The sequence below is a fragment of the Hylobates moloch genome, unplaced genomic scaffold (genome assembly GCF_009828535.3).
Source record: "Hylobates moloch isolate HMO894 unplaced genomic scaffold, HMol_V3 SCAFFOLD_18, whole genome shotgun sequence".
NCBI classification, from domain to species: domain Eukaryota; kingdom Metazoa; phylum Chordata; class Mammalia; order Primates; family Hylobatidae; genus Hylobates; species Hylobates moloch.
The window spans coordinates 7499679-7525174 of NW_026652293.1; the positions used below are offsets into that span (position 1 = coordinate 7499679).

The 25496-nt window shown below is 41.2% G+C and overlaps 1 protein-coding gene across 10 annotated transcripts in view; it reads right to left on the reverse strand.

Moving 5' to 3' along the window:
• SRGAP2 (SLIT-ROBO Rho GTPase activating protein 2) overlaps positions 1-25496 on the reverse strand; it is a 257767-nt gene that overhangs the window by 112206 nt on the left and 120065 nt on the right. For all 10 annotated transcript variants that reach the window (XM_032136804.3, XM_032136803.2, XM_058430477.1 and 7 more), the window contains exon 4: positions 7632-7794. In XM_032136804.3, the coding sequence (XP_031992695.1) occupies positions 7632-7794 (163 nt within the window). The remainder of the gene's footprint in view (positions 1-7631; positions 7795-25496) is intronic.

Genomic DNA, 25496 nt, shown 5'->3' on the forward strand with positions numbered 1-25496 from the left:
TTCCCTTCTTATTGCTGAGTAGTATTAATATATGGATACACTACAATATGTTTTTCCATTCATCTGTTGATGGATATTTGGGTTGTTTCCAGTTTGGGCTATTATGAATAAAGTACCTAAGGCAGCTGTAACAAATTACTGCAAACATGGTGGCTTAAAACAACATACATTTGTTGTCTTAGAGTTCTGGAGGTCAGAACTCCAAAACCAATTTCACTGGGCTGAAACCAGTGTGTCAGCAGGGCTGCTTCTGCTCCGGAGACTCTCAGGAAGAATCCTTGCCTTTTCCAGCATCTAGAGCTGTATTCATTGGCTCATGGCCACTTCCTCTGTATTCAAAGCCAGTGGCATAGCATCCTCTCTCTATGACTCTGCTTCCCTCTGCTTCTATCACATGACCTTCCTCTCTTTTATCTGTAATCTCCTTCTTATGAGGACACTTGTGATTGCATTTACAGCCCACCTGGCTAATTAAGCATAATATCTCCATCACAAGATCCTCAAATTAGTCATATCTGCAAAGTATTACATGCATAAGGTAACACTCACAGGTTCCAGAGGTTAGAATATGGACCTTTTTTTTTTTTTTTGAGGGGGGCATTACTCAGCCTATCACAAAAGCTTTATGAATATTCAGGTGCAAGTCTTTGTTTAGACATATGCTTTTATTTCTTTTAGGTAGACGCCTATAAATACCTGGAATTACTGGGTCACATGACAAGTACAAATTTAATATCATAAGAAACTGCCACTATTTTCCAAAGTGGTTGTACCACTTTCACACTCTCACCAGCAACATATGAGGGTTCTGGCCAACTTCCTTAACACTTGGTATTGCCAGATGTTTTAATTTTAACCATCCTAGTGAACGTATGGTATATCTTCTTACAGTTTTAACTTGCATTTCCATCATGAGTGATGATACTGAGCATATTTTCATGTGTTGATTAGCCATTTATATATTTTTATTAGTGAAATGTTTATTAAAACCTGTTTCCAATTTTTAAAATTTGGGTAGTTTGTCTTATTACTGAGTTCTCAGACATCTTTATTCTATATTCTGATATAAGTCCATGTCACAGATATATATTACAAATATTTTCTCCCAGTCTGTGTCTTGTCTTTCATTTTGTAAATAAAGTCTTTCCAGGAACAAAAGTCCAAGACTTGATGAAGTCTGACTTATCCTTTATAAAATTTTATGGTTCATGCTTTTTATATCCTAAGAAACCTTTGTTTATTCAAGGTCACAAAGATTTTTTTAAAACTCCCCAAGTAACTTTCATGCCCAGGCAAAGTTGAAAGCTACTGGTCTATAGGGAATCTGACTTGGCTTTTTCAATTTAACCTAAATTTCTGCCATAGAAACTTAAGAGTCCTAACAGCAAAACAGGAGTACAGTTCACTGCAGTGCTCTAAAAACAAGGATGCAACTGAGCCTTAGCACTGCCTGAACTGACCAGCTTCCAAGCTTAAGTGTGAGCAGCCGTGAAGGGCTAGAAACAGTGATTTGAGAAAGCAAAATCAGAGGTACTTTTAGTGTGTTCCAGCTAAGTAAAAAGAGAAAACAGGATTATCTTCTCTCCTGTAGGAAAAAGCACACCCAAGTTTATTTCAGTTTAAACTGAGCAAGTGGGAAAAATTATTTCTGTTCTTGGTGGGCTTCTTTAGAACATGCCCCTCATGGAGACCACAGGGAGATGGGAGTCAAACTTGGCAGTTTTTGGCCATGGTTTTCGAAGCCACCGCATTAAACAAATGAAGGTGGCAGCAATAATATTTGCCCAAACTCTTGTTCCAACAGAGGTTAGACAGACTGAGCTTTCATTACATGAAAGGAGATGTCAGCAGCACCAAACGGGCTCAATTTTCCCTCTCGTCCTAGACAAAGTCAGTCTGTTTTTAAGCTGTGAACAGGAGGCTACTTTCTCCAGATGTTATATTTAGCTAAAGGAATCTCCAACATGGCTTCATGCAAAATGTAAAATATGTCCCAGCAGACATTACCACAAACCAGAGGGCTAGCAAGCAGCCTCCCTTAAGGGGGTTCAATAGCATAGAGGGGCCAATTGTGCAGCCACCCTGACATCCCTAAATTTGCTAAATTAGCTGTGAGCCAGATTTGGGGCCAATTCTCACATTTAATGAGTCCTTGTTTCCCTCTTACAGGGGGCAGAGATATTTTGCCCCTGGGGAGTGTAAACATGCTGCCCTATTTCATTCCCAACTTCCAGCTGCTTGCCCCAACCCCAGGTAGGAAAAACAATCCAATGTTGATGTTCAACATCTCCATACCCTTTGAAGGTTTATGTGCAAAAGAAAAATTAGGCTAATTCTATAACTAAGTGAAATATCTGAATTCAATGAAAAAGAGAAAATTCAGGATTTTCTCTTTTCTGCACAACATACTTAGAGAATCCTAATACAGTATGTAGATGAAAACGTTGGATTCTAGAGCCAGGTGACTGGAGTTAAACACTAGCTTCATTTCATTTTTCTTAATCTCTCTCTCTTCTTTTTTTTTTTTTTGAGACGAAGTCTCACTCTGTTGCCTAGGCTGAAGTGCAATGGCACGATCTCTGCTCACTGCAACCTCCGCTTCCTGGGTTCAAGAGATTCTCCTGCCTCAGTCTCTCGAGTAGCTGGGATTACAGGCACTGGCCATCTTCCCTGGCTAATTTTTGTGTTTTTGTAGAGACGGGGTTTCACCATGTTGGCCAAGCTGGTCTTGAACTCCTGACCTCAGGTGATCTGCCCACCTTGGCCTCCCAAAGCGCTGGGATTACAGGCATGAGCCACCGCACCCATCCCTCTATTTTGTTTTGTTTTGTATTGTTTTAAAGAGACAGGGTCTCGCTCTGTTACTCAGGCTAGATAGAGTACAGTGGCATGATTATAGATCACTGCAGCCTCAAACTTATGGGCTCAAGTGATCCTTCCTGCTTCAGCCTCCTGGGTAGCTAGGCCTTCAGGTGTGTACTATCATGCCGAGCTAATTTTTTTTTAGGGGGGGGAGGGAGGTAGAGACAGAGTCTTGCTATGTTGCCCAGGCTGGTCTTGAACTCCTTGCTTCAAGCGATCCTCCCACCTCAACCTCCCAAAGGGCTGGAATTACAGGCTTGAGCCACTGTGCCTGGCCTGCTTAATCTCTTTAAGCCATAGTTTCTTCCTTCATAAAACAGCGATGATAACAATAGTAACTACTTTATAAAATTATGGTAAGGATTAAAGAAGATAATACATATAAAGTGCTTAACACAATACCTGGCACATACAGGTTCAAAATATAATGACTTCTGTTATCATAATTTTTGCAGTGAATCATTAAGTTTTATAGATTAAAAAAAGATTTTTAAAAATATCTACTTTTGCTAGTGACAAACAGACTCAAATTCACATAAAGCACAGGTGTGTACAGCCATACCACAAATTAAGGTATCTTTTCTAAGCCTATGTCCCCAGAGAAATGGCTCCTTTTTGCCACTGGAACCATATTGATTGGTAAAACATACCTATTTTATATATTTGGATCCCAATTTGGTATTTCTTGGTTGCTGACACTGTAGATATCAGCACCTGAAATAATGCTTCATTCTTCAAGAAATTTGGTCTTCATTTGCTTAAGCTAGCCCTCTCCACACCCATATCCACTTTTGTTTGTCCTTATCTGTGGGACTACAATTTACCTATCACAATTTAACAAAGGTAACCTAACAACCAGAAGGAAGACCCCATTGTAGGATCCCCTTATCGTCACAGAACTGTGGTATCCTGAATTTGGAAGGCACCATGGAGATCATATAGACCACACTCTTTTTTTAAAGTTTAGGCAACTGAGGCACAGAACGAAGTCATTGTCCAAGGTCTCAGAGTTAATAGCAGGGCTAGGCCCAAGAGAAAGGGTCACTTGGAAAAGGTGTGTCCTCTGATAGCACAAAGCAAATCCCGGGGAAGATTCATATAACTACAGAATGGCTGAGGACATTCCTCAGGACTCTTATCTGATACTATATCTTAACCAGTAGGATTCTAATTCTTCACGTGCAACAACACTCTAAACAGAAGAGGTTAAAAAACTGGGGTGGGGGCCAGGCGCGGTGGCTCACGCTTGTAATCCTAGCACTTTGGGAGGCCAAGGCGGGCGGATCACGAGGTCAGGAGATCGAGACCACGGTGAAACCCCGTCTCTACTAAAAATACAAAAAAAATTAGCCGGGTGTGGTGGCGGGCGCCTGTAGTTCCAGCTACTTGGAGAGGCTGAGGCAGAAGAATGGCGTGAACCCGGGAGGCGGAGCTTGCAGTGAGCCGAGATTGCGCCACTGCACTCCAGCCTGGGCGACAGAGCAAGACTCTGTCTCAAAAAAAAAACAAAAAAAAAAACAACTGGGGTGGGGTATGAAGAATGTTTCTTTGCCCATTACTAGAAAGCAGAGAGACTCTTTACCCAGCCAAAATAGAATGAATCAAATTTTTTTTTTTTTAAGAGTCAGGGTCTCTCTCTGTTGCCCAGGCTGGAGTACAGTGGCATGATTACAGCTCACTGCATCCTCAAACTATCAGGGTCTCGCTCTGTTGCCCAGGCTGGAGTGCAGTGGCATGATCATAGCTCACTGCATCCTCAAACACCTGGGCTCATGCAATACTCCCGCCTCAGTATCCCAAGTAGCTGTGGCTACAGGCACAGGCCACCATGCCCAGCTAACTTTTAAAATTTTTTTAGGGACAAGGTCTTGTTATGTTGCCCAGGTTGTTCTTGAACTTCTGGCCTCAAGCATTTTCCCACCTTGACCTCCTGAGTTGTTGGGATTACAGGAATGATCCATGGTGCTTGGCTGAATCCATTTTTATGATCCGCTAACCAGCTCCTAACTTAAGAGTTTTCTGCCTACATGGGAATGCCCCAAAGGAGGGAGAAAAGAGATTACTCACCCTGTGGGATAGTAATCATTGGCCATTCAGCAACCCTAGGCATGTCTCTAATCAACTATAATTTAATTGATCCAAAGTTACAAAGATCAAGAGAAATTCCTATGATCTGCAACTATACATGACAGTATGAATAAATCTCACAAACATAATACTGAGAGAAACCAGACAAAAAAGAGTACATACTGTGCAATTCTACTTATATAAAGTATGAAACCAAGCAAAGCTAACCTCAGCTGTTAAAAGTCAAGACAGTTGTTATCCTTGGGGATTTAGGGTGGGGAGATGACTAGAAGGGAATATGAGGGGGCTTCTAGAGTACAGAAATATTCTGTTTCTTGATCTGGGTGCTGGTTACACAGGTGTGAATTCAGTTTGTGAAAATGCATATAGCTATTAAATTATGATAGGCATACTTTTTCTTCAGTGAAATGTAATATATAAACAGTCCTGCGAGAAATAAGTTCTTCCTCACACTCTAGCATAGTAATACACAGCTTAAGGAAGTCAACCCTGAGCCCATGGCTAGGAATATCATTCACAGATGAATCTTCTTCATGGAGGTCATCGGCCCCACACCTTGTATACGTGCCATGTACCTAGGCCTTTGGTGAAATATGCATGGGGCACTTGAAGAGCCAGGAACACTCGTGGCTTTGCTATCTGGCTGCCTTCAGTATAAGCATCTCTGAGATCTGGAGAGGCTATTAAATTCTCTCAGCTTGGTTTTTCTCTAACCTAAGGTTGGGAAAAAAGGGAGCTGAGAGACTGGGTGAAGTCTAGCTAGGTGAACAGATCTTATAAAAGTTGTTTTCTCAGATGAACAAAGAAAACGGAGGAGGAAACTATCAGTCAAGCCCTTTCCTTCTTGAGATAGTCTAAGTGGCTGTCAAGGTCATAGAGATGAGCTGTCAAAATTTCACCTAAATAGGTTTTAATTTTAGTCACACATACGCATCACCAAGTATTGCAGAATAATTCAAATTAATGACAACCAAGCTGAAGCTGATGCTGGAAACCATGGAGTTGATGGTGAGAAGCACCCTCACCCCGAAATGAGGTGTGGCCCCAACCACAGCACAGCCGGGCTACTAATAGTAGCCAGTGAGCTCTGGGAGGAGTTATCTTTCTCTGCCTTCTTTTCTTCGTCAGACGATTGTACCCTCAATATTCCGTCTCTAAGACACAGGGAAAGCACCTTTACGAATGCAATTAAGTAGATGGAAGATTCCAAATCAGTTATTTGATCAGGCTTGTAATAACAGAAAAAAATGGGGTATTAATTCCAGATCTAGTGAAATCTGGAAAACTTCCTGAGAACTGGAAAGCTGATCAAGAGCTTTGACTGCATCGACTACAGTCCTGTTTACCAGTCTTTTCTCCCATACTTCCAAATTTTAATAATGGATTTTGTCACCTGGAAACTGATGAATTCTAAATAGCCCTCTATAATCTTTTTCTACCTATCACTTACAGGAAGATTATTTGCCTTCTGAAAAGTCTTCCAGGGATGTCAACGCTTGAATGGTAGACATGGCATACCATATACAATGGTTGGGGACTTCGCCACTGTTTGTAATCAAACCTCATGATTAAATGATTCCACTTTGAGCTCAAGCTGAGACAGCTTAGAAAAGACCTTCCTGGATTTTTTTTTTTTTTGAGACGGAGTCTCGCTCTGTCGCCCAGGCTGGAGTGCAGTGGCGTGATCTCGGCTCACTGCAAGCTCCGCCTCCTGGGTTCACGCCATTCTCCTGCCTCAGCCTCCCGAGTAGCTGGGACTACAGGCGCCCGCCACCACGCCCGGCTAATTTTTTTGTACTTTTTAGTAGAGATGGGGTTTCACCGTGGTCTTCATCTCCTGACCTCGTGATCCACCCACCTCAGCCTCCCAAAGTGCTGGGATTGCAAGCGTGAGCCACCGCGCCTGGCCTAGCTTCCTGGATTTTCAAGAGGTTAGTTCCATCATTGACAGGTAAGGTGAATTGGCTCCTTAAGATTATCATGATTATTTTGAGTTTTCCTTAGTCAAATTGTTCAACCTACACCCAAGGAAGTGTGATAACAATTGAGTTCCAAAAGCATTCAGAGATCCAAAGACAAAGACATATCACGGTAAGAATAACCACACTTTTGAGTCTACCTTGGCCAAGATAAGACCCTGGGAAGAAAACTAAACTAAAAACATAAACGTATATGAGTTTGCTAAATGAACTAGAATAGGAAAACATAAAATGACAGTACTGGCCCCTTAAGCTCAACGGCTTCACAAATCATTTTAAGAAAACTTCCCAAAACACAGTTTTTGTTAATAGATGCAGCTTATGAATTACAGTACCAGTCCTGGGTTTATACCTTGCAAATGGTTCCTTTCCCAAGGCTACTATTAATTCAGCTCAGAAAGGAAGAAAGGAATGCCAATTCAAATATTTTTTTTCTCCACAAGTATGTGGTAGGGAATGACTAGTGGAAAGCCTATGAAGTGGGCCAATAAGATATTCTTTCTTTTATTTTTTCTTTCCAACTTTTATTTTAGGTTCAAGGGGTATATGTGCAAGTTTGTTACATGGTTAAATTGCATGTCACGGGGGTTTGGTGTACAGATAATTTTGTCACCCAGGTAATCAACATAATACCTAATAGGATTTTAAAAATTGTGTCATTGCTTCACCCAAGAACCTCTGTGACTAGAAATATCCCTGTACCTTTTTAAAGAGTCTTCCTGAGTCCTCGCTGACTTGGACAAATCGAGGAATGATATTATTCAGGTAGATATCACTCAGGGTGGTATGGTCCCTGCTTTCCCGCTTCACCTGGTTTAAGAGGAGATTCCAGCAGTTGACTGGAGAGAGAACATTCTGATCCTTCCTGTGGAGAAACATCAAGGAAAAGAAGTCATTGTTGATACGCAGCCAGGGCAACATCTACAACTATAGTCCGTGTCCTAAAATCACAGCAATCAAAGCCAATCCAGAAATAAAGATATTTTTCCTGAAGCTCACCTCTCTGGTTTTCTCCTTTTCTAAAAACTCAGTGGAGAAAAAAGGAGAAAATAAGGACAAGAAAGAGAAGGAGGGAAGATGTACAAAGAGAAACAGGATTATCTATGTTCTAAGAACTTGGCGAATGCTTTATACGTATTATCTCATCTAAGCTCTATCATTTCATTTTAAGGAAAGAACTACCATTATCCCCCTTCTACTGATTAGAAAACTGAAGCTCAGAGAGGTTGTCACTTGTCTACAGCGAGTAAGACTAACACAACAAGTAAGAGGGCACCAGGGACTAGAGCAACAGTTCTGCATTGTCTGGCTAGACCATGCAGGTCTAATCACCTTCAGGTCTAAGGTGATTCTGAAGTACATCATTTTAGCCATTAAGTCACTTGGTTTGTCTCTAGGGTTAGAAACCAAAGTTAGAGATTTTGTCTAGAGACAAAAATCACTACAGCACTACAAAATCCCCGCAAATTTATCCATTGTAGGATTTAATAAAGGCAAGTTTGGAGAAGTATGCCATTAAAACGTTACTGAAAACTCTGGAGTTCTACAGAACACATCTAAGGAAGTTTTGATTTCATTTATTGAGCCATGATCTCATGTCCCATACAATCAAGAACACAAACCATACCTGAACATATGTGTTCCTACATATCTACAGCTTGAGTGGAGCAGTAAAGTGCTAAACCAAGGTGCTCATTCCTTTTTTTTTTTTTTTTTTTGAGACAAAGTCTCACTCTGTCGCCCAGGCTGGAGTACAGTGGCACAATCTTGGCTCACTGCAACCTCCACATCCCGGGTTCAAGAGATTCTCCTGCCTCAGCCTCCCTAGTAGCTGGGATTATAGGCACCTGCCACCACGCCCAGCTAACTTTTGTATTTTTAGTAGAGATGGGTTTTCACCATGTTGACCAGGCTGATCTTGAACTCCCGACCTCAAGTGATCCACCCACCTCAGCCTCCCAAAGTGCTGGGATTATAGGAATGAACCACCGCGCCCGGCCCTAGATGCTCATTTCTAATGAAAACATTGTGATCCAAAAGAATTATTGATTACCAACTCAGCATTAACTTAAGCAACAGAAAGTTCTACATTTGGAAGTTGGATTTCTTTAAGGAGAGAAACAAAAGTAGGAATAATTTGCAGTACTATTTATCAAGGGATACTGTACACATATCTGGGCCCTTTATACATGTTGTTTGACCTAAACCCCACAACCACCTGATGAGGTGGGTGTTATTAACCACATTTGGCAGATGAGGAAACGTAGACTAAAAATTTTTAAACACTTTGCCCAGGGTCATATAGCTAAAAAGTGGCAATTCCAGAATTCAAACCAAGCCTATAACTGCAAAACGAGTACTCTCATTCACTGCAAATAATAATGATCTGTTTATTTCCCCCTTTCCTCTCTTCCTCCCTCCAGGCAGACTCCTACTACAAAGAAAGTGAGTTGAGAGTAGCTTGGTTATTAAGTCAGTACTGCCTCCATTCAGCACTAAAGGCCAGGCACTTGTGATTTGTAAAGCGTGAAGTTCAACTTAGAAGGCTTTTCCAATTCTATAGTAATAAGTATTAACAAATAATCATGCCATACTTACTTGGACTTCAGAACACATCAGACAAATCAAGTATCTGTCTAACCCAAACCAAGAAGTTACTTCAAACCAATTAATATTAGAGTCCAAATTGAAACTGTTCTAAACCCGTATCCAGGTACCCACCCCCTGCCCCAGGCATCACTCTTCTGTAGCCAAAATCACTAACTCTTAAGAGTGCCGATCACTGTGACAACACTTACCTTTTTAGGGAAACTGAAAGATTGCTGTGGAAATCAAAAATATACTAGCTGAGAGGAAGAGAGACACATAATTAATTTACTCCTTTCAAAATGTTTAGTATCTGGGGAAAAAAAAGTGAACAGGAAACAATCCTAAATTCAAAATGGTAAGATATTTGAACACATGCACTCCATAGCATCTGATGTTTCCATTGCAAGAAAACTTTCAAAATGATTCCAATTAGATTTCAGTTACAAAATTCTAAATAACCTAATTTACATTTTAATCAAGTGGTGTCTCTCGGCAAGATACCATGTCCTCAGTAAGCATGCTTTTTAAAGGGGCAGATCTCATGAGACTTTACATTGACAATTGGTTTCAATCTATTTCTTTCTTTTTTTTTTTTTGAGACGGAGTCTTGCACTGTTCCCTAGCCTGGAGTGCAGTGGCTTCATCTCGGCTCACTGCAAGCTCCGCCTCCTGGGTTCAAGCCATTCTCCTGCCTCAGCCTACGAGTAGCTGGGACCACAGGTGTCTGCCACCACGCCCGGCTAATTTTTCGTATTTTTAGTACAGATGGGGGTTTCACCGTGTTAGCCAGGATGGTCTCGATCTCCTGACTTCGTGATCTGCCCGCCTCGGCCTCCCAAAGTGCTGGGATTACAGGCGTGAGCCACCGCGCCCAGCCATCAATCTATTTCTTAAGGGACAACATGGATTGGGGGGGTCTATACTGGTTCTTTCCCTATAGCACTTTACATACACACAAATGATGCCACAATTCAATTCCACAAATGTACACACATTTGTATCTTAAATGAACAAGGCATGGTGTTAGGTGCTTTAGTGGTTATAAAAGTGCAAATGCTGCAATATAGTAAGGGAGACAAAGAAAGACCTACAGCAAAGTAGAACTTTAATGGCGGTACAAACAAAAGGCCAGCTAGCTCAGAAAGGTAGACCGCAGATCACAAGAGGAAGCAGAAGAGGCAAAACCAACCTGACACCATGGGAAAGGATGCAGAGCACATATCCCCAGGGTGTCCTCAAAAGAAAGGATGAGTGAACAAAGATGCGTCAATAAACACGATGGCTGGAAGTAGAAATCTTTTAAAATAAAATGCCTTATCACTTAATGCTAGTAAGTTTTACTAAGAACTTGTAAGGTGTGGCTCACGCCTGCAATCCCAGCACTTTGGGAGGCCAAGGCAGGTGGATCACTTGAGACCAGGAGTTCAAGACTAGCCTGGCCAACATGGCAAAACCCCATCTCTACTAAAAATACAAAATTACCTCAGTGTGGATGGTGCACACCTGTCATCCCAGCTACTTGGGAGGCTGAGGCAGGAGAATCGCTTGAACCCCGGAGGCAGAGGTTGCAATGAGCTGAGATCATGTCACTGCACTCCAGCCTGGGTGAGAGCAAGACTCCATCTCAAAACAAAAGAGAAAAAAGAAAAAAGAACTTGCAAGGTGCTATAAGTACTTTTACCACATGTATTTATTTCCATCCTTACAGCGTTTTGTGCCATAGTTACAGTATCAGTATTGGTTTCAATGAGCAGGAGCTTTTAAACTGTGTTCTGAGATACTCTGGAATTAGCAGAAAATCACATTTCAATTTAAAAAACGGTGACACATCCATTCAAATGAGCAACCCCCACTGACACGAGCAAGAGACCCAGGACCCAGTTTCCCTGCATTAGATACCACCGCAATGTCTCGCAGGCTGCTAGCATTGTTTTATGTAACCCTGGAAGAAAGAATCACTGTATGCCTTGGAACTTCTGAACAATATGCTATTGGTTAGAATACATGTAGCTTTGCATAGGCTTATTTTTTCATTCAAGCCTGTGTGTGCCTCCTCCAATAAAGCTGAACAGGTGAGCCTATAACTTGACACACAGCAGTAAGGTTCAATCACATGCCATAGAAGGCTCAAGGGCCTAGGCTGAGTTCATGTTAGACCGTGGTTGGGTAGCGAAAATCAACATGCTTAATATCATACCATCCCATTATCATTTGTTGCAATGCCTATTATACATGTTGGGGCTTATCCAATTAATATTTATGAAGGGGAATAGCTGCTAGGTGATGATAGTGACTCAACTTTAAAACAAAAATATCTTCTTTTTTCCATCTAAATCAATTTAAATCTCAAGATTACAATAACTTATCTATGCTAATCAGAATTTTCTTGATATTGGACTACCTAAACCAAAACCAGATGCTGAAATGAATATAAAACTATAACTGATTCATAATCCTGATCTCAATATTTTTAGTTCATGAAAACAGCCTCATTGTTCTCATTGACTGATGGTATAATAAGTACTTTATAAATTTGTACCTTAAAAGCAGATTTATACCAATAAAAATACTGCTTTGATCTGTTTCATATATTGAGGCTCTATGCAAGATTTTTATTTTAAAAAAGGAGTCTATGCTTAAAAAACCAGCACTAGATCCTGTTGTCTGTTTCTTCTAGGAGTTCTCAGCCTCTCCTACTATTAATGCAGCTTTTCACACAGTATTTCTGGTCCTTTGAGTCTGTAAGCTTTCTCAGACATATTCTTCCTTTCAACTGAGGTGTTTTAATTAATTCATTTATTTATTTTTGGGTAGTGGTAGGGCAAGTAAGGTAGAGAGAAAGTGGGAGGAGGGGATCACAAATATACAGACAATTTTCCCAGCCAACACGAACAAAGATGAAACACACTTCAGGCTGGAAAATAAGCAAGGCAACGAGACGTGATTTCATAGGGAGCATATTAAGGCTCTGCTAGAGTGGTTTCCTGCTCCAGAAGCTTTGCAACCTCATTTTATTTGGGACCGCTGGAGCCAAGGGAACTTCGTTTGGTTAGGAGATTGAAATTTGTCTTTGTATCTTTTCCATCTATCATTTGTTTGCATAGTCTCTTTACTTTCCCCACCCCCAGAGCCTTAGGTTGTATAATACTTGGGCCTTTAAAGGAAAGGGTCTGCATCCCTTAGGAATGTGCTGAACAGCTGCAAACCTCCTCAAACACTAATCCCTAAAAAGCAGACAAAATATCTAGGAGTATTTTTCTTACTTAAAATTTTTTTCAGGAGGAAGATCAAGAAAACATCATACTGTACTTGAGAGGGAATGACTCTGGAGTCAAAAGAAAGGAGACCCGGAAAGTCACATGCTGCCTGTACATCTGCAGAAGACATTATCACTGTAAATGCACTGAAAGAGATAAACCTGCATAGCTGAATCATTAGCTTCGAAGATATTAGCCCAGCTTTTCTCCCTCAGCTTGGACTATTTATGGACGTTCAACAAACTTAGCAACGAGCATTTAAAGGGATTTCTCTAAAATATCCATGGTTAAGAGCCAAGTCCATAAAGGTCCAAGTTGGCCTCTCTATTATGTTTCTTTTCCATATCACCTCTGTTTGGTTTTGATCCTCTCATCTGTAAAACGGACACGTGCCCTGTTGGTATACATCTCACTCCTCAAAGATCTTCAAAGTATGGCTGTAAAATCCTGGAAGCTCTCCTGACCTAAGGTGCCATTTAATTAATAATTGCTACATTCATGGCTATGCAGATGGAATGCATGGCATGAGGCTGGCATTGCTGGAATATAGCTTGAGCTTCTGCATTGCTATAATGAGGTGTGTTTCCTTTTGGGCCAATAGTCTCTAAGTTGCTCACCTCTCAGGGCTGTTGTGTGGATCAAATGAAATGATGGATGCAAAAGAACTATGCCAACAGTTCAGCACTATACAAATGTGAAGAAATATTATTACTTTTATTTCCAAACAAACTAGGACTCAGCTTTCATCAATTTCCAACATGCTTCTCACCCGGCTCTGGGCCAGGGCCAAGATTGCTGCCTGCTGAAAATGCACAGCCTTCAGCAAATAATGGTTGGAGTAAGACAGCAGCAACAGGCAATTAACAAAGCAGCTGTAAGGCTCTGGGAAGACGTGAGAGAGATACCAACGGGAGAGCAGATTTTAATCTCCCACTGTCCTTTCCCTAAGGGACAAGGTAGGACAATCAGTCCTGCATTCCACACTGGGAACTGTGTGCTGAGGTTGACAGAAAGGAATCCAAAGGGAGCACAGATTGCCAGAACCCTAGATGCTTCAGCAACTTATACTAAGCTCCCATCTCCTGTCTCAGAATTCCTATGAAACCTGCCAATCTGCATAGAGAGATGGCAACTATCAATACATCTAAGCAGAATATAATTTCTCACTTTTAAAAACAGACCTATCTGTGATGATAGACAAAACTTAAAGAGTTAAATACATCATTCAATATATGTTATTGAACATACAAGTATGTGGTGAATTAAAAAAAGGTATATGCATGATAAAAGGAATAATTTAAGTGATGGTTGGACAGGGAACTAGTGACAAGAAGGAGGTGGGATTTTTTAACCTAAATTCCCTCCTGGCACCTTGATTAAAATGAAATGAACTGAGGCAGCCAAAGAGATTATTTTATTCAGATGAGTGTTATTAGCCTTTCTGGCTTATTTTCTCTATTATGCATTCTGCTGATGCTGACAGAAGCAGGCAGGCTGGATAGAGAGGCAAAGCTGCAGCGGATTTATGGTCTGACAGTGCCATGCATACAGTCAGACCCTTGCTGACCCAGATAAGCCAGAGGATGGATTGGATTTGCTGGGGAAGGTGTTAAAAGAAGGAGGGGGTAAAAATCACCAAGGTAGGAACTGACTTGAAAACGATTCTGCCTGTAATGGTGGATGCTGGTTTTGTGACCCAGTAGTACAGTGGCAGCCTGAAGGTATCTTTCAAAGACAGGCGGGCAGGCAGGGGGTGGGCACACTTCTCTGGGCTTATCACAGCTTTGGCTTCAGCTTTGCCAGCAATGAGATCAGAGGAGGAGAGTTCAGAAACAGAGAAAAGTGCCAAAGGGAAAAATAATATAGTCTACATATGGAGAAATGAGCTTTCAAATTTTCAGGGACAAGTGAGTACCACAAATTGTCTTCGGTAGCCTAGACAGATGATTAGAAAGGATTCAAACAGTGGTAGACCCACCTTCTCAAAATAGCCTAAATTGTCCCCTATAATCAGGTTTGGGGGAAGGACTGTATGAAAATAGGACTCTTGTGGCTCTGGATTAGTTCCATGGAGCAGAACCACACCCTTGAGAGAACAGCATGCCCAAGAGCCGGACCTTAGGAATCTGCTTTGAAGTAGAGAACTGGACTAGCACCGTGTCTGACATCTATTAAGTGCTTAATCACGATTTCCTGATTGATTATAGGACCAAGGTTCTTGTGGGTTGGGTCAGAGAACTAGGAATGGCCCCCAAATATAAGCTATTGTAAACACTAAGTGGAAATGTCTCCATCAATTTATGTTAAGTGAGAGATTTTGCCTTCCTTTCAACCACCCCTATGGCACGGTGCTCACAGCAGAAAGGAGGCAGCTGGAGGGTCTTCATATCTCTTAAGATACATCTATGGATGGATCCCATAAGACCAGACATGGGGGTCTATACAAGATTTGAATCTCTGCCATCCACATTTCTTGCCTAGTTTCTGATATCTTATTGTCCAGGCTCCTTCTCTGAGTCCCTGATGTCTTCTTATTTCATTCATTCATTTAACAAATATTAATTGAGCATCCTATTATGGGCTAGCCACTATTCTAGGAATAAAAGGATCAACATTCTTTTTTCTGACCTGCTTCTCCCATGTTTGCAGACTTCCTGGATCCAAGACATGGCTTTCCTGCTCCTAAACTGTGCATCAGCCACAACCCACATCTTATCCTGGTCTTGTGGCTTGTGTGTACATTGGCTTGGATGAACCCACTGCGAAACCCTGATTTGGCTGACTTAGAAAATCTGCCTGCCCACCAGCTCTCTCTATAGCTTCTGTAGACCCGGGACCTTCCCTTTGTTTACATCCCATGTGTTAGCACTAGCATTCCCAGAACTATAGGCAGGAATGAATAAAGAGGCTTTTAATCCTCTTGGTACAATCTACATGCTACAATGCCACCTCAATATAATCCATAGAACTAAGGGCCTAGAAATTCACTTGTATTAAATATGCTCCCTGAAAGCCCCCCAAAATAGGCTGTGATCACATCAAAGGCCTGAGCTGACTCATTCATTCAATTAAACTAAAACACCATAGCAAGGGTAAAAGACAGAACAAAGGTGTGATCAATGACCAAGGAACATAAAATTTATACGTTTCTCAGCTTAAAAAGAATTTGTAACCATCGATATCATGTTGACAGTTGGATCCACAAAGTCCACAGAAAAACCTGTGAACAACTCTACAATTATATCTTCGGTTTTTTCTTCTCTAGTTAATTAAGATGTCACCAGAAGCTCCATAAGTAATTATAGCACATGACAAACATACAGAGAAAAAAAAATACATGCAGATGTGTTAGCAGATTTTTAAAATAAATGAAACCTTGGGCGATGACTGAGGCAGACAGTCTGGCTCACCCCTGGTAGTTCATTCTAGAGAAATAAATACCTGTCTGTGCCAAAGTGGAATGACGTCACTCAGAAATCCACACACTTATTATCAAAGCAGTAACCACCCCCTTAAGAGCAAGCATCTCCCTGGCACCAGGCATGAGTGGAGAAGCTTGATCTACAGCCAGAAACTCCTCCTGGCTAGCAAATTGTACTTTAGTATGCCAAATAGCAATAAGCCACTGAGAAGAAACGGTATCCATAAAGATCTCCCCCTCCCAAATACCTGTCCCTGGGACAATGAGTCTCCTTACATGGCTCATAACAACAATGAAAAGGAGGAAAAAAAAATAAAATTCTTGATTCTGTGAAACTATAGATCTAAATGGAATGAAGTCTACACAGTCATCAGATTGGCTGCATGTGTCATTATCAGTTCTCATGTGTTATTTGGATATTTATCTTACCTTTATTAGAAGGAAGTCTCTTTTTGTGTGGGTGCAGGAGGAATAACCCCCAGGCCCAGTAAGGAATTCTCTTGAGGACAGGGTATATTTAGGATGTTTAATGAACACCTATCACCAAGAATAGGTGGGTCCTTAATCAGTATTGACTAACAACAGATGCCAGAGCCAAAGCAATCCTGTAAATGTTGAGGACAGAAAGACCATGATTCATTTAATGACTAGTTAATATCTTCAGCCTCCACCAATCTTGCCAAATCAGCTGCTCCTGCGTGTATCTGTGCTCACTCTCTGGGTGGCTACTGAATGACCAAATTGGTATGTCCATTGGCTTGTGTGCTCTAAATTACAGCATATTATTAACCATGTTGATACTTTACTGGCAAAACTTCAAAGGGTTGAGTGCTATAAGAGAAGCCCTAGTCAATTTCCAGGTTAGTAGATCAAATTATCGAGTTCAGATCCTTAAGGAATCTGGATGAACAATGTGAAACTCCATCTATACTCTGTGAAAAGTACCTTGAACTATGCTTAAGACCCAGAGTCTAGGCTTAGCTCTGCCACTTACTAGCCAGGTAACTTTGGGCAAGTCACAAATGCATTCTGGGTCTCAAAATCTCTTCACCTGTTTTAAAAAGTAAATGGAAGCCAGGTATGGTGGCACGTGCCTGTACTCTTGGCTACTCGGGAAGCTGAGGTGGGAAGATCGCTTGAGCCCAGGAGCTTGAGGCCATGGTGCACAATGATTGTGCCTGGAAATGACCAGCCTGGGCAACATAGTAGGACCTGTCTCTTAAAAAAAATTAAAAAATGGGATAAGCAGGGACAGCAGACCTGCCCTGCCTAAGACACATGACTTTTGTGAAGATCCAATCAAACAAGGTGATGCCCACAAACAAACTTCATAAACATGAAAGTGTTCTACAACTATATATCAGTATCAACATCTTTTCTTATAATTGTAACAACTATTATTACTCAACAGCCCGCACAATGAATTCATACCCACAAAACAAAGTGACTAGAATCATGTCTGAAAAGACAAATACATCTCAAAATTCCTTTTATAATAAACTTGTTTCATAAATTCCCTACTTCATTAGTATACTAAATAGGAATACTTCCTTTTTTTTTTTTTGAGACGGAGTTTCGCTCTTGTCCAGGCTAGAGTGCAATGGCGCGATCTCGGCTCACCGCAACCTCCGCCTCCCGGGTTCAAGCGATTCTCCTGCCTCAGCCTCCCAAGTAGCTGGGATTACAGGCATGTGCCACCACGCCCGGCTAATTTTGTGTTTTTTAGTAGAGACAGGGTTTCTCCATGTAGGTCAGGCTGGTCTCGAACTCCCGACCTCAGGTGATCTGTCCACCTTGGCCTTCCGAAGTGCTGGGATTATAGGTGTGAGCCACTGCACCCGGCCCACACTTTCTCTTTTTTTTTTTTTTTGAGAGATGGGGTCTTGCTCTGTTGCCCAGGTTGGAGTACAGGGGCATGACCATGGTTCACTGTAGCCTCAAACTCCTGGGCTCAAGCAATCCTCCCGCCTTAGCCTCCCAAAGTGCCAGGCTCACAAGTGTGAGCCACCTCACCTGGCCAGGAATACATTTTGTTGCTATTAATTTATCATCTGATTCTCTGGAAATTCCCAAACTCAGTGAATCTTCTGTGCCTAACCTAGCTGAGACTTTAAACGAAAGAATCATGTGCAAAGAGAAAAGGCCAGAGTGTACAAAAATAGAATCATGGAATTTCAGAGCTAGAAGGGACTGTCAAGATGGTCTAGAGTCTAGACCAAGCCTGTCATTTTCTGAGTGAGGAAACTGAGGCTCAGGGAGCCTGAGGTCACACAGATAGTGATGGAGCAGGACAAGAATCCAGGTCTCCTAACTAGTAACCCTTTTCTTATTTCATTGTGGTGGTTATTACATTTCATTCAAAAAGCCCTTAGCATCTCAAAGGGCTGGTGCTGAAAGAGTTAATGGACAATGCTCAGAGCCCCAGAATGCAGAGCTATTCTAAGACAACACATAACAGGAATACCAAGGGTCCATGAACCCAGAGGGAGCAAAACTGCTGCTGCCTAACGGCGCCTGAAAGCATGTTGACACACTGCATGTGGTTACACATGAAAGGCAAGTGAATAGGAAAAGCAGTTTTGAATCCCACCCCATTCTAATTTTGGACTGGCTCTGGGCACCTACTGGAGGACTGGGCCACACCCCAGTCACTCTGTAAAATGACCCTTCAGTTCCTTCACTCTCTCTATTCTGTGGCCTCAGTTAACCCCTTCTCTGCCTTCTTAAGGGCCGTAAGAGACATCAGTAAAAGAGGACTATCAAGGAATTATCAAGATCCAGAAGTAAACCTAAGTGATTGGGGTCATCCTGTAACGAGAAGATTCTCAGTCTGGAGTCAGATGATCCCCACTAGTATCTACCATCCCCAAGCAAGCATGTGATCTGAAGCCTTCAACAGCCAGGTTCATAAATGCAAAAGAGAGCAGTTTCTGTAAGTGTGAGGCTTTAAGACCCCAAATCACCTTGCATCAGAATTACCTGGAATGCTTGTTTAAAATGTGGATTCTTATGCTCGTCTGCCAGAGATTACAACTTACTAGGGGTGGACTGATGCCCAGGAATCTGCCTTTCAAATCAGCATGACAGATAATTTTATGCACACCAAACATTTAAAAACCAATGCTCTTAAAGCAATGTTTTACAAACTGTGGGATTCAACCCATTAGTGAGGTTTAAAAAAATCAACTTATAGGTCACCAACTAGCATTTCTCAAAAAATTAAGTAGACAACAGAATAGAATAACAGAAAAAAGTAGCCTGGAAGCAGTGCCTCACACCTGCATTCCCAGGACTTTGGGAGGCTGAGGCAGGCAGATCACTTGAGGTCAGGAGTTTGAGACCAGCCTGGGCAACATGGCAAAACATTGTCTCTACCAAAAATACAAAAAATTAGCTGGGCGTGGCGGTGTGCACTTGTGGTCCTAGCTACTCGGGAGGATGAGGTGGGAGGATCGCTTGAGCTCAGGAGGCAGAGGTTGCAGTGAGCCAAGATGGCACCATTGCACTCCAGCCTGGGTGAAAGAGTGAGACCCCATCTCAACAAAAAAAAGAATAACAGAACAAAGTAGAAAATCTCAGAGTACATCACACAAAGCAAAGATAAGTATTGTTTTGTGAAAGTATTGTTCTCAGCTATTTATGTGTATATATGTATATTCCAGCCTGTAGTATAAAATATAGAGATTCATGATCAAAACGTTTTAAAGTCACTGCTCCAGAGTAATGGTCTTAAATTATGGGAGATAATTACGTATCCCAGATCCTTTTGAGAATCATTTTTGTTTTTTTTTTTTTTTTTTTTTTTTTTTTTCAGTTACCATCCATAGGACTCTGCTTGATACTTTTTGAGACTCTGAGGATTCTAAGTATTTTCTTCTAAAGAAGGGAAGGAGGGAGGGAGGGAGGGAAGGAGGGAAGCGGAGAAACATTATAATTTGCATAGATAAATCCAGCGTGTACCTGAACTTCTAGAAGCCTATCCCTCAAGGGCTTCTCTTGAGGACAGTTCCTACAATGTCTGGTCACAGTGGGCACCCAACAACCACTGTACCATGCCAACAGCTTTCTCCCCATGCTCTGTAAATGACCCCAGTGTCTTCCTTATATACCTGTAAGATAAGTGGTCGCACTATGATGATTGTTTTCCTCTTATTTTTAGGGTGACTAGGAATGCCAAAGCTAAACAATGTTCTACAGAACACTGGGAGAAAGCAGTTGGCATATTCCCAGAATGAGGATTCTGAAAGCAATGGTGTGGGTCCAATGTCACTGCTTTCCAAGGAACATGCTCCCTGTCTACAGGGAGTGTCTACTCACTCCCGACAAGGGCAGACAGTGGCACTGGCACAATTGTGCACCCCTAGTGATAAAGTCAATAGAATAATATCTACTTTATTTGCAAGTTGGTGAATTATTTGACCTACAAATGTACCCACAGACACAGAGGCCCCAGCCTCACCTTCTCCATATGAAAAGGACATAAGGTCCCTAGTCCTAGATGGAAGATTTTAAAAGGGTATAAACATTTAGAAAAACAACCAACAGCCCTAGCTTGATTATCAACACAGTCCCATCCTGATGGTTAAACCTATCAGTACATAGAAAGAGTAAAAATGAGGATAAAGGTTTTAAAAACCAGCCTTTGCTAAGTGAGGAATATGAAGAAGAGATGGAAAGTGGCAAGGTACAATAGGGGGCGGGGACGGTGAAGAGAAATGGAAGAGTTGGGGAGGAAGGACCATTGAGAAGACAGAGAATCAAACCCCAAAACTATTCTAAAATTTCCTGATGCTTTTCAGTAATTTGTTTTCATGCGGTGGAAATTGGCGCAGCATCTAGGATACTTTGGGCCCATCTGTTTTTGAACTTAAGCTGCAGACAAGATTCAGAACAGCTGGAATCAGCAGCACTGACCAGGTTATATGTGTCTGGAGGAAAGAGAAATAAAATGAGTGTGTGGGAGATGGAGGAAGAGGGTTAAATGGGGCAGAGGAAGGGGATTCTGGAAGCCATTCCCAGACAGACAGGAGAAAATGGCCAGGCCATCAGAAATGATGCAAAAGAGCTATTAGAGAGGCCAAAGCATGTAACTGAAGAAAGTCCAGGAGGAGAAATTTCAATTTCAGAACAGGGCACTAGAGAAATTTCAATTTCAGAACAGGGCACTAGCAAACAGTCTCACAAAAGGACGTAAAAGTTTGCAAGTTTGAGTGTCAATGTGCAGTGCCCCAGGGCTTCACGTCTGAGAGGACAGATCAACATCATCCTAAGGTCTTACATCAAGCATATTACATGGGCTGCTGGTAAACAGTTCACACAATCATGGCCTACAGCTGAGCAGATGCTGATGCTGATGCTAGATTCTTGGTTCGCTAAATGCAAAAGAGGTGATGAGGGAGAATGGCAAGGAGAACCTAGGAGTAGGCTTAGGAGAAATTGGCAAGGATCTCAATCCATACGATGGCTTGCTTAGAGACAGGGCTGGTCCAGAAGCAGGGGAAAATGGTTGGTTTGTTCTCAGTGCATGTCTGGCCTATGTCCCCATCACTGACTTCTGCTAAAGCCCTGACTTAATCTATGGATACATGAGTCTCTCACTTTTCCTGAATCTGCTCCATCTTTAGTCAAGGTTTGGCAGTGAGAAATGTCAAGATCCCATTCTGGAGAGGAAAACATTAAATACAAACAAATAAATAAACCAAATTATATTTCAAACAAATAATATAACTACATTGAAGGTCTGGAGGTTGAGGGATGCTATGGTTTGAATCTGGTTCGTTCCCTCCAAAACTCATGTTGAAATCTGATTGCAATTGCAAGTGGTATTGAGAGGCGGGGCCACTGGGGGTTGTCGGGGTCATGGGAAGAATCCTTCATTAATAAGATTAATATTCTCATGGAAATGAGTTCTCACTCTTGTGGGACTGGATTAGTTCCTGAGAGAGTGAGTTGTTGTAAAGCAAGCTTCTTCCTAGTGTTTGCTTTCTTTTCACTCATTCCCCAGCCTTTTAGCTTCTCCGCCATGTTGTCAGGCAGCACATGGCCCCCACCAGGAGCTGAGCAGATGCTGATGCCACGTCCTTATACTCTCAAGCCACTACAGTTGTGAGCCAAATAAGCTTCTTTTCTTTATAAATTACCTGGACTCAGGTATTCTGTTATGGTGACACAAAACAGACTAAGATAGGAAAGAAAGAACTAGTCAGCTAACTTTTGAACACTGTGTCTTGGCCCTCAAGGCTAATAACAAAAAGAACTCTAAACCAGTATTAAAATCTAGTCAGTAGTCTTCTTTTTCAGAGGCATGGGTTAGTAATTCTGAAACAACTTTCTGTACACTCTAGGACTGAGCAATTAAGTGAACATGTGTGTTATGGATAATAGGAACCAGGTTTCTCACTGTTCAGAGAACAGGAAAGGGGAGAAAATTAAAACATGTGGTATTGGATTGGAATGAAAGATACTGATATGAACTCATCAGCTTTAATATATATAAATATACAGACAGATAAAGAAATAGCTACTTGTAGAAGTACATGGGTGTGTGTCTGTGTGTGTGTGTGTGTGTGTGTGTGTCTATGTGTACATACATATATCTACTACCTCTGTCTGCTGAAACGGACTATAAATAATGGTACTTCAGTTACAAAGAGCATATTTAGCATCCATGGTTTTTAAATACCATTTCCCACTAAAAGCAACCAAGGCTCTCTGAAAAAATTGTCAATTCCATAGTAAAGGCAAGGAAAGTACAAGTTAAGCCTGGAACATCTTGTTGTGCCATCAAGTAAGGAAGTGCTCAAAGAATGATGGGGACATATCAATAAGACACAGGAGCCAGCTTGAAGGGACTCCATTGGCCAAATCTAGAACCATATGAACATTAAAATAAAGATGTTAAAGGACTATAACCTGTTGAATAAAATAATAAGCCACAAGTCCACACTGATATAAACCAACAAACCAGACCAAAAAGTGGGGGTGATGGAAAAGCTCTTCCTTACAGTAGAATTGCAACTGATAAATGAAAAAGGAATGATGAAAACTGGAAAAATGACTCTTTGGTAACCATCATAATAAAAATTGATTCAAGCAAGAATTATAATGGATGCTAAAACTAGTGAGTATAAAAGGTGAAGGGTAAGCTGATATTTACATGGTCTCAAAGTATCTCTCCACAATATATGCATTAATTACAAAGCTTATAGAACAACTTCATGGTGGAGAAACCTAGCAGACACAACTGTAACCAAATGGTCAAATTTAACATCATCAGTAATGGCACAAATCATCAGCAAGATGCACTGAGAAGAACGTGACATTACGTTTTATGGTATTCCTGCCAAAAGTGTGTGACTTGAATCTAATAATAAGGAAATTATCAGAAATTGCCAGAAATACCAAATTAAGGGACATTCTACAAAATAACAGGGCCAATGTCAATGTCTTGAAATATAAAGAAAGATCTGGAAATCATCCCACATTAAAGGAAACTAAAGAGATAAGACAATTGAATGAATTGCATAATCTTGGACTTTCTTTTGCCAAAAAAGGCCATTTTTAGAACAACTGGTAAAATCTGAATGTCTATTGATTAGATAATAGTATTGTATCAATCTGTATGTCCTGATTTCGATGACTGCACTACAATTATGCAAAAGAACATCCTTATTTTTAGTAAATACACCCTAAAGTATGTATGGATAAAAGGTCATCATGTCTGCAATTTACTCTCAAGTATTTCAGAAAAACAAAATATGTGTGTGAGAATTGGGTATAAAAAGGGTGAAGTATAAAGCAAATGTAGTAATATGTTAACATTTTGGGGCAATCTGGGTAAAATGGTAGTATACAGAAATTCTTTGTGCTATTCCTGCAATTTTTCTGTAAGTCTAACATTATGGCAAAATTTTAAAACTGTTTAAAGATTGTATTCTGGAGAAAAATGAAATCATTTCTCCCATCTCTCCTTTGGCAGTAAGTGTATATTATTTTGTGCTATCTTTTTCACATAAACTCTCTGTCTTCCACATGACACCATGAGCTTCCTGAGGGAAAGAACAGGATCCTATACCTCTTTGTGACCCCAAACCTGCAGAGAACCTATTGGTCATTAGCAATGAGAATGAAGTCAAATGTTTATTACTGATTCACATATAATAAAGGTGACTAACAGGGTGACTCATAACCCAACAATTCTGTCTCCTCAACCTGGAAGTCTATGCCTTATCAGAGCACATACAAATATATATAAACAAACTTAAAATATTTCACATTAAATAATAACTCCCATGAGCTAGAATGGTAGCTTATTCTTCTATGTATATTTAATTCCTTGTACAACTCTTGGCACAGAATAAGTGTTCAATAAATGTTTGCTGAAAGATTAAGGGAACCTCATATACCAGGATTGGTGTTCACCAAATTCGTACAAATGGACAAAACAGCCAGAAGTGGACTTCTTTTCCAGAAAGAATAATAGTACAAAGATGGGCTGGGCGCAGTGGCTCACACCTGTAATCCCAGCAGTTTGGGAGGCCGAAGTGGGCAGATCACCTGAGGTCAGGAGTTTGAGACCAGCCTGGCCAACATGGAAAAACCCTATCTCTACTAAAAATATAAAAAGTAGCCAGGCATGGTGGTGCACACCTGTAATCCCATGTACTTGGGAGGCTGAGGCACGAGAATTGCTTGAACCTGGGAGGCCAAGGTTGCAGTGAGCCGAGATGGCATCACTGCACTCCAGCCTGGGCAACAGAGTGAGAGACTCCATCTCAAAAAACAAAAAACAACAACAACAAAAATTGTTCAAAGATGTTCTTAGCTTCCAAAAGAATAAGCAATTTTATCAAAGATTTTCAAGCCAGTTGTTTCTTGCTAGAGTGGCTCAAAAACATTCCCAGATCTGGTAAATTGCTTTTTTTCATCTGATGTACAATAAGAACCTTTCTAAAGTCTTCTTTAATTTGGTACCAAGGAAGCCTACCAAAGATGTATTATATTTTTTCCACTATGGCTTCCCTGAACTATGCTGTAAAGTAGAAGGTTTCCTAAGCGCTCATCATCTGGCTGGAAACTCGGTATGTGTGCTTGGGGACTAGGGGATGGGGATAAAGAAGAGGCAGCATTGAAGTCTTCATAAGCCATATTCTCATCACTCACTTCTGTTTTTTGTTGTTTTTTTTTGAGATGGAGTCTCACTCTGTCGCCCAGGCTGGAGTGCAGTGGCGCCATCTAGGCTCACTGAAAGCTCCACCTCCCGGGTTCACACCATTCTCCTGCCTCAGCCTCCCGAGTAGG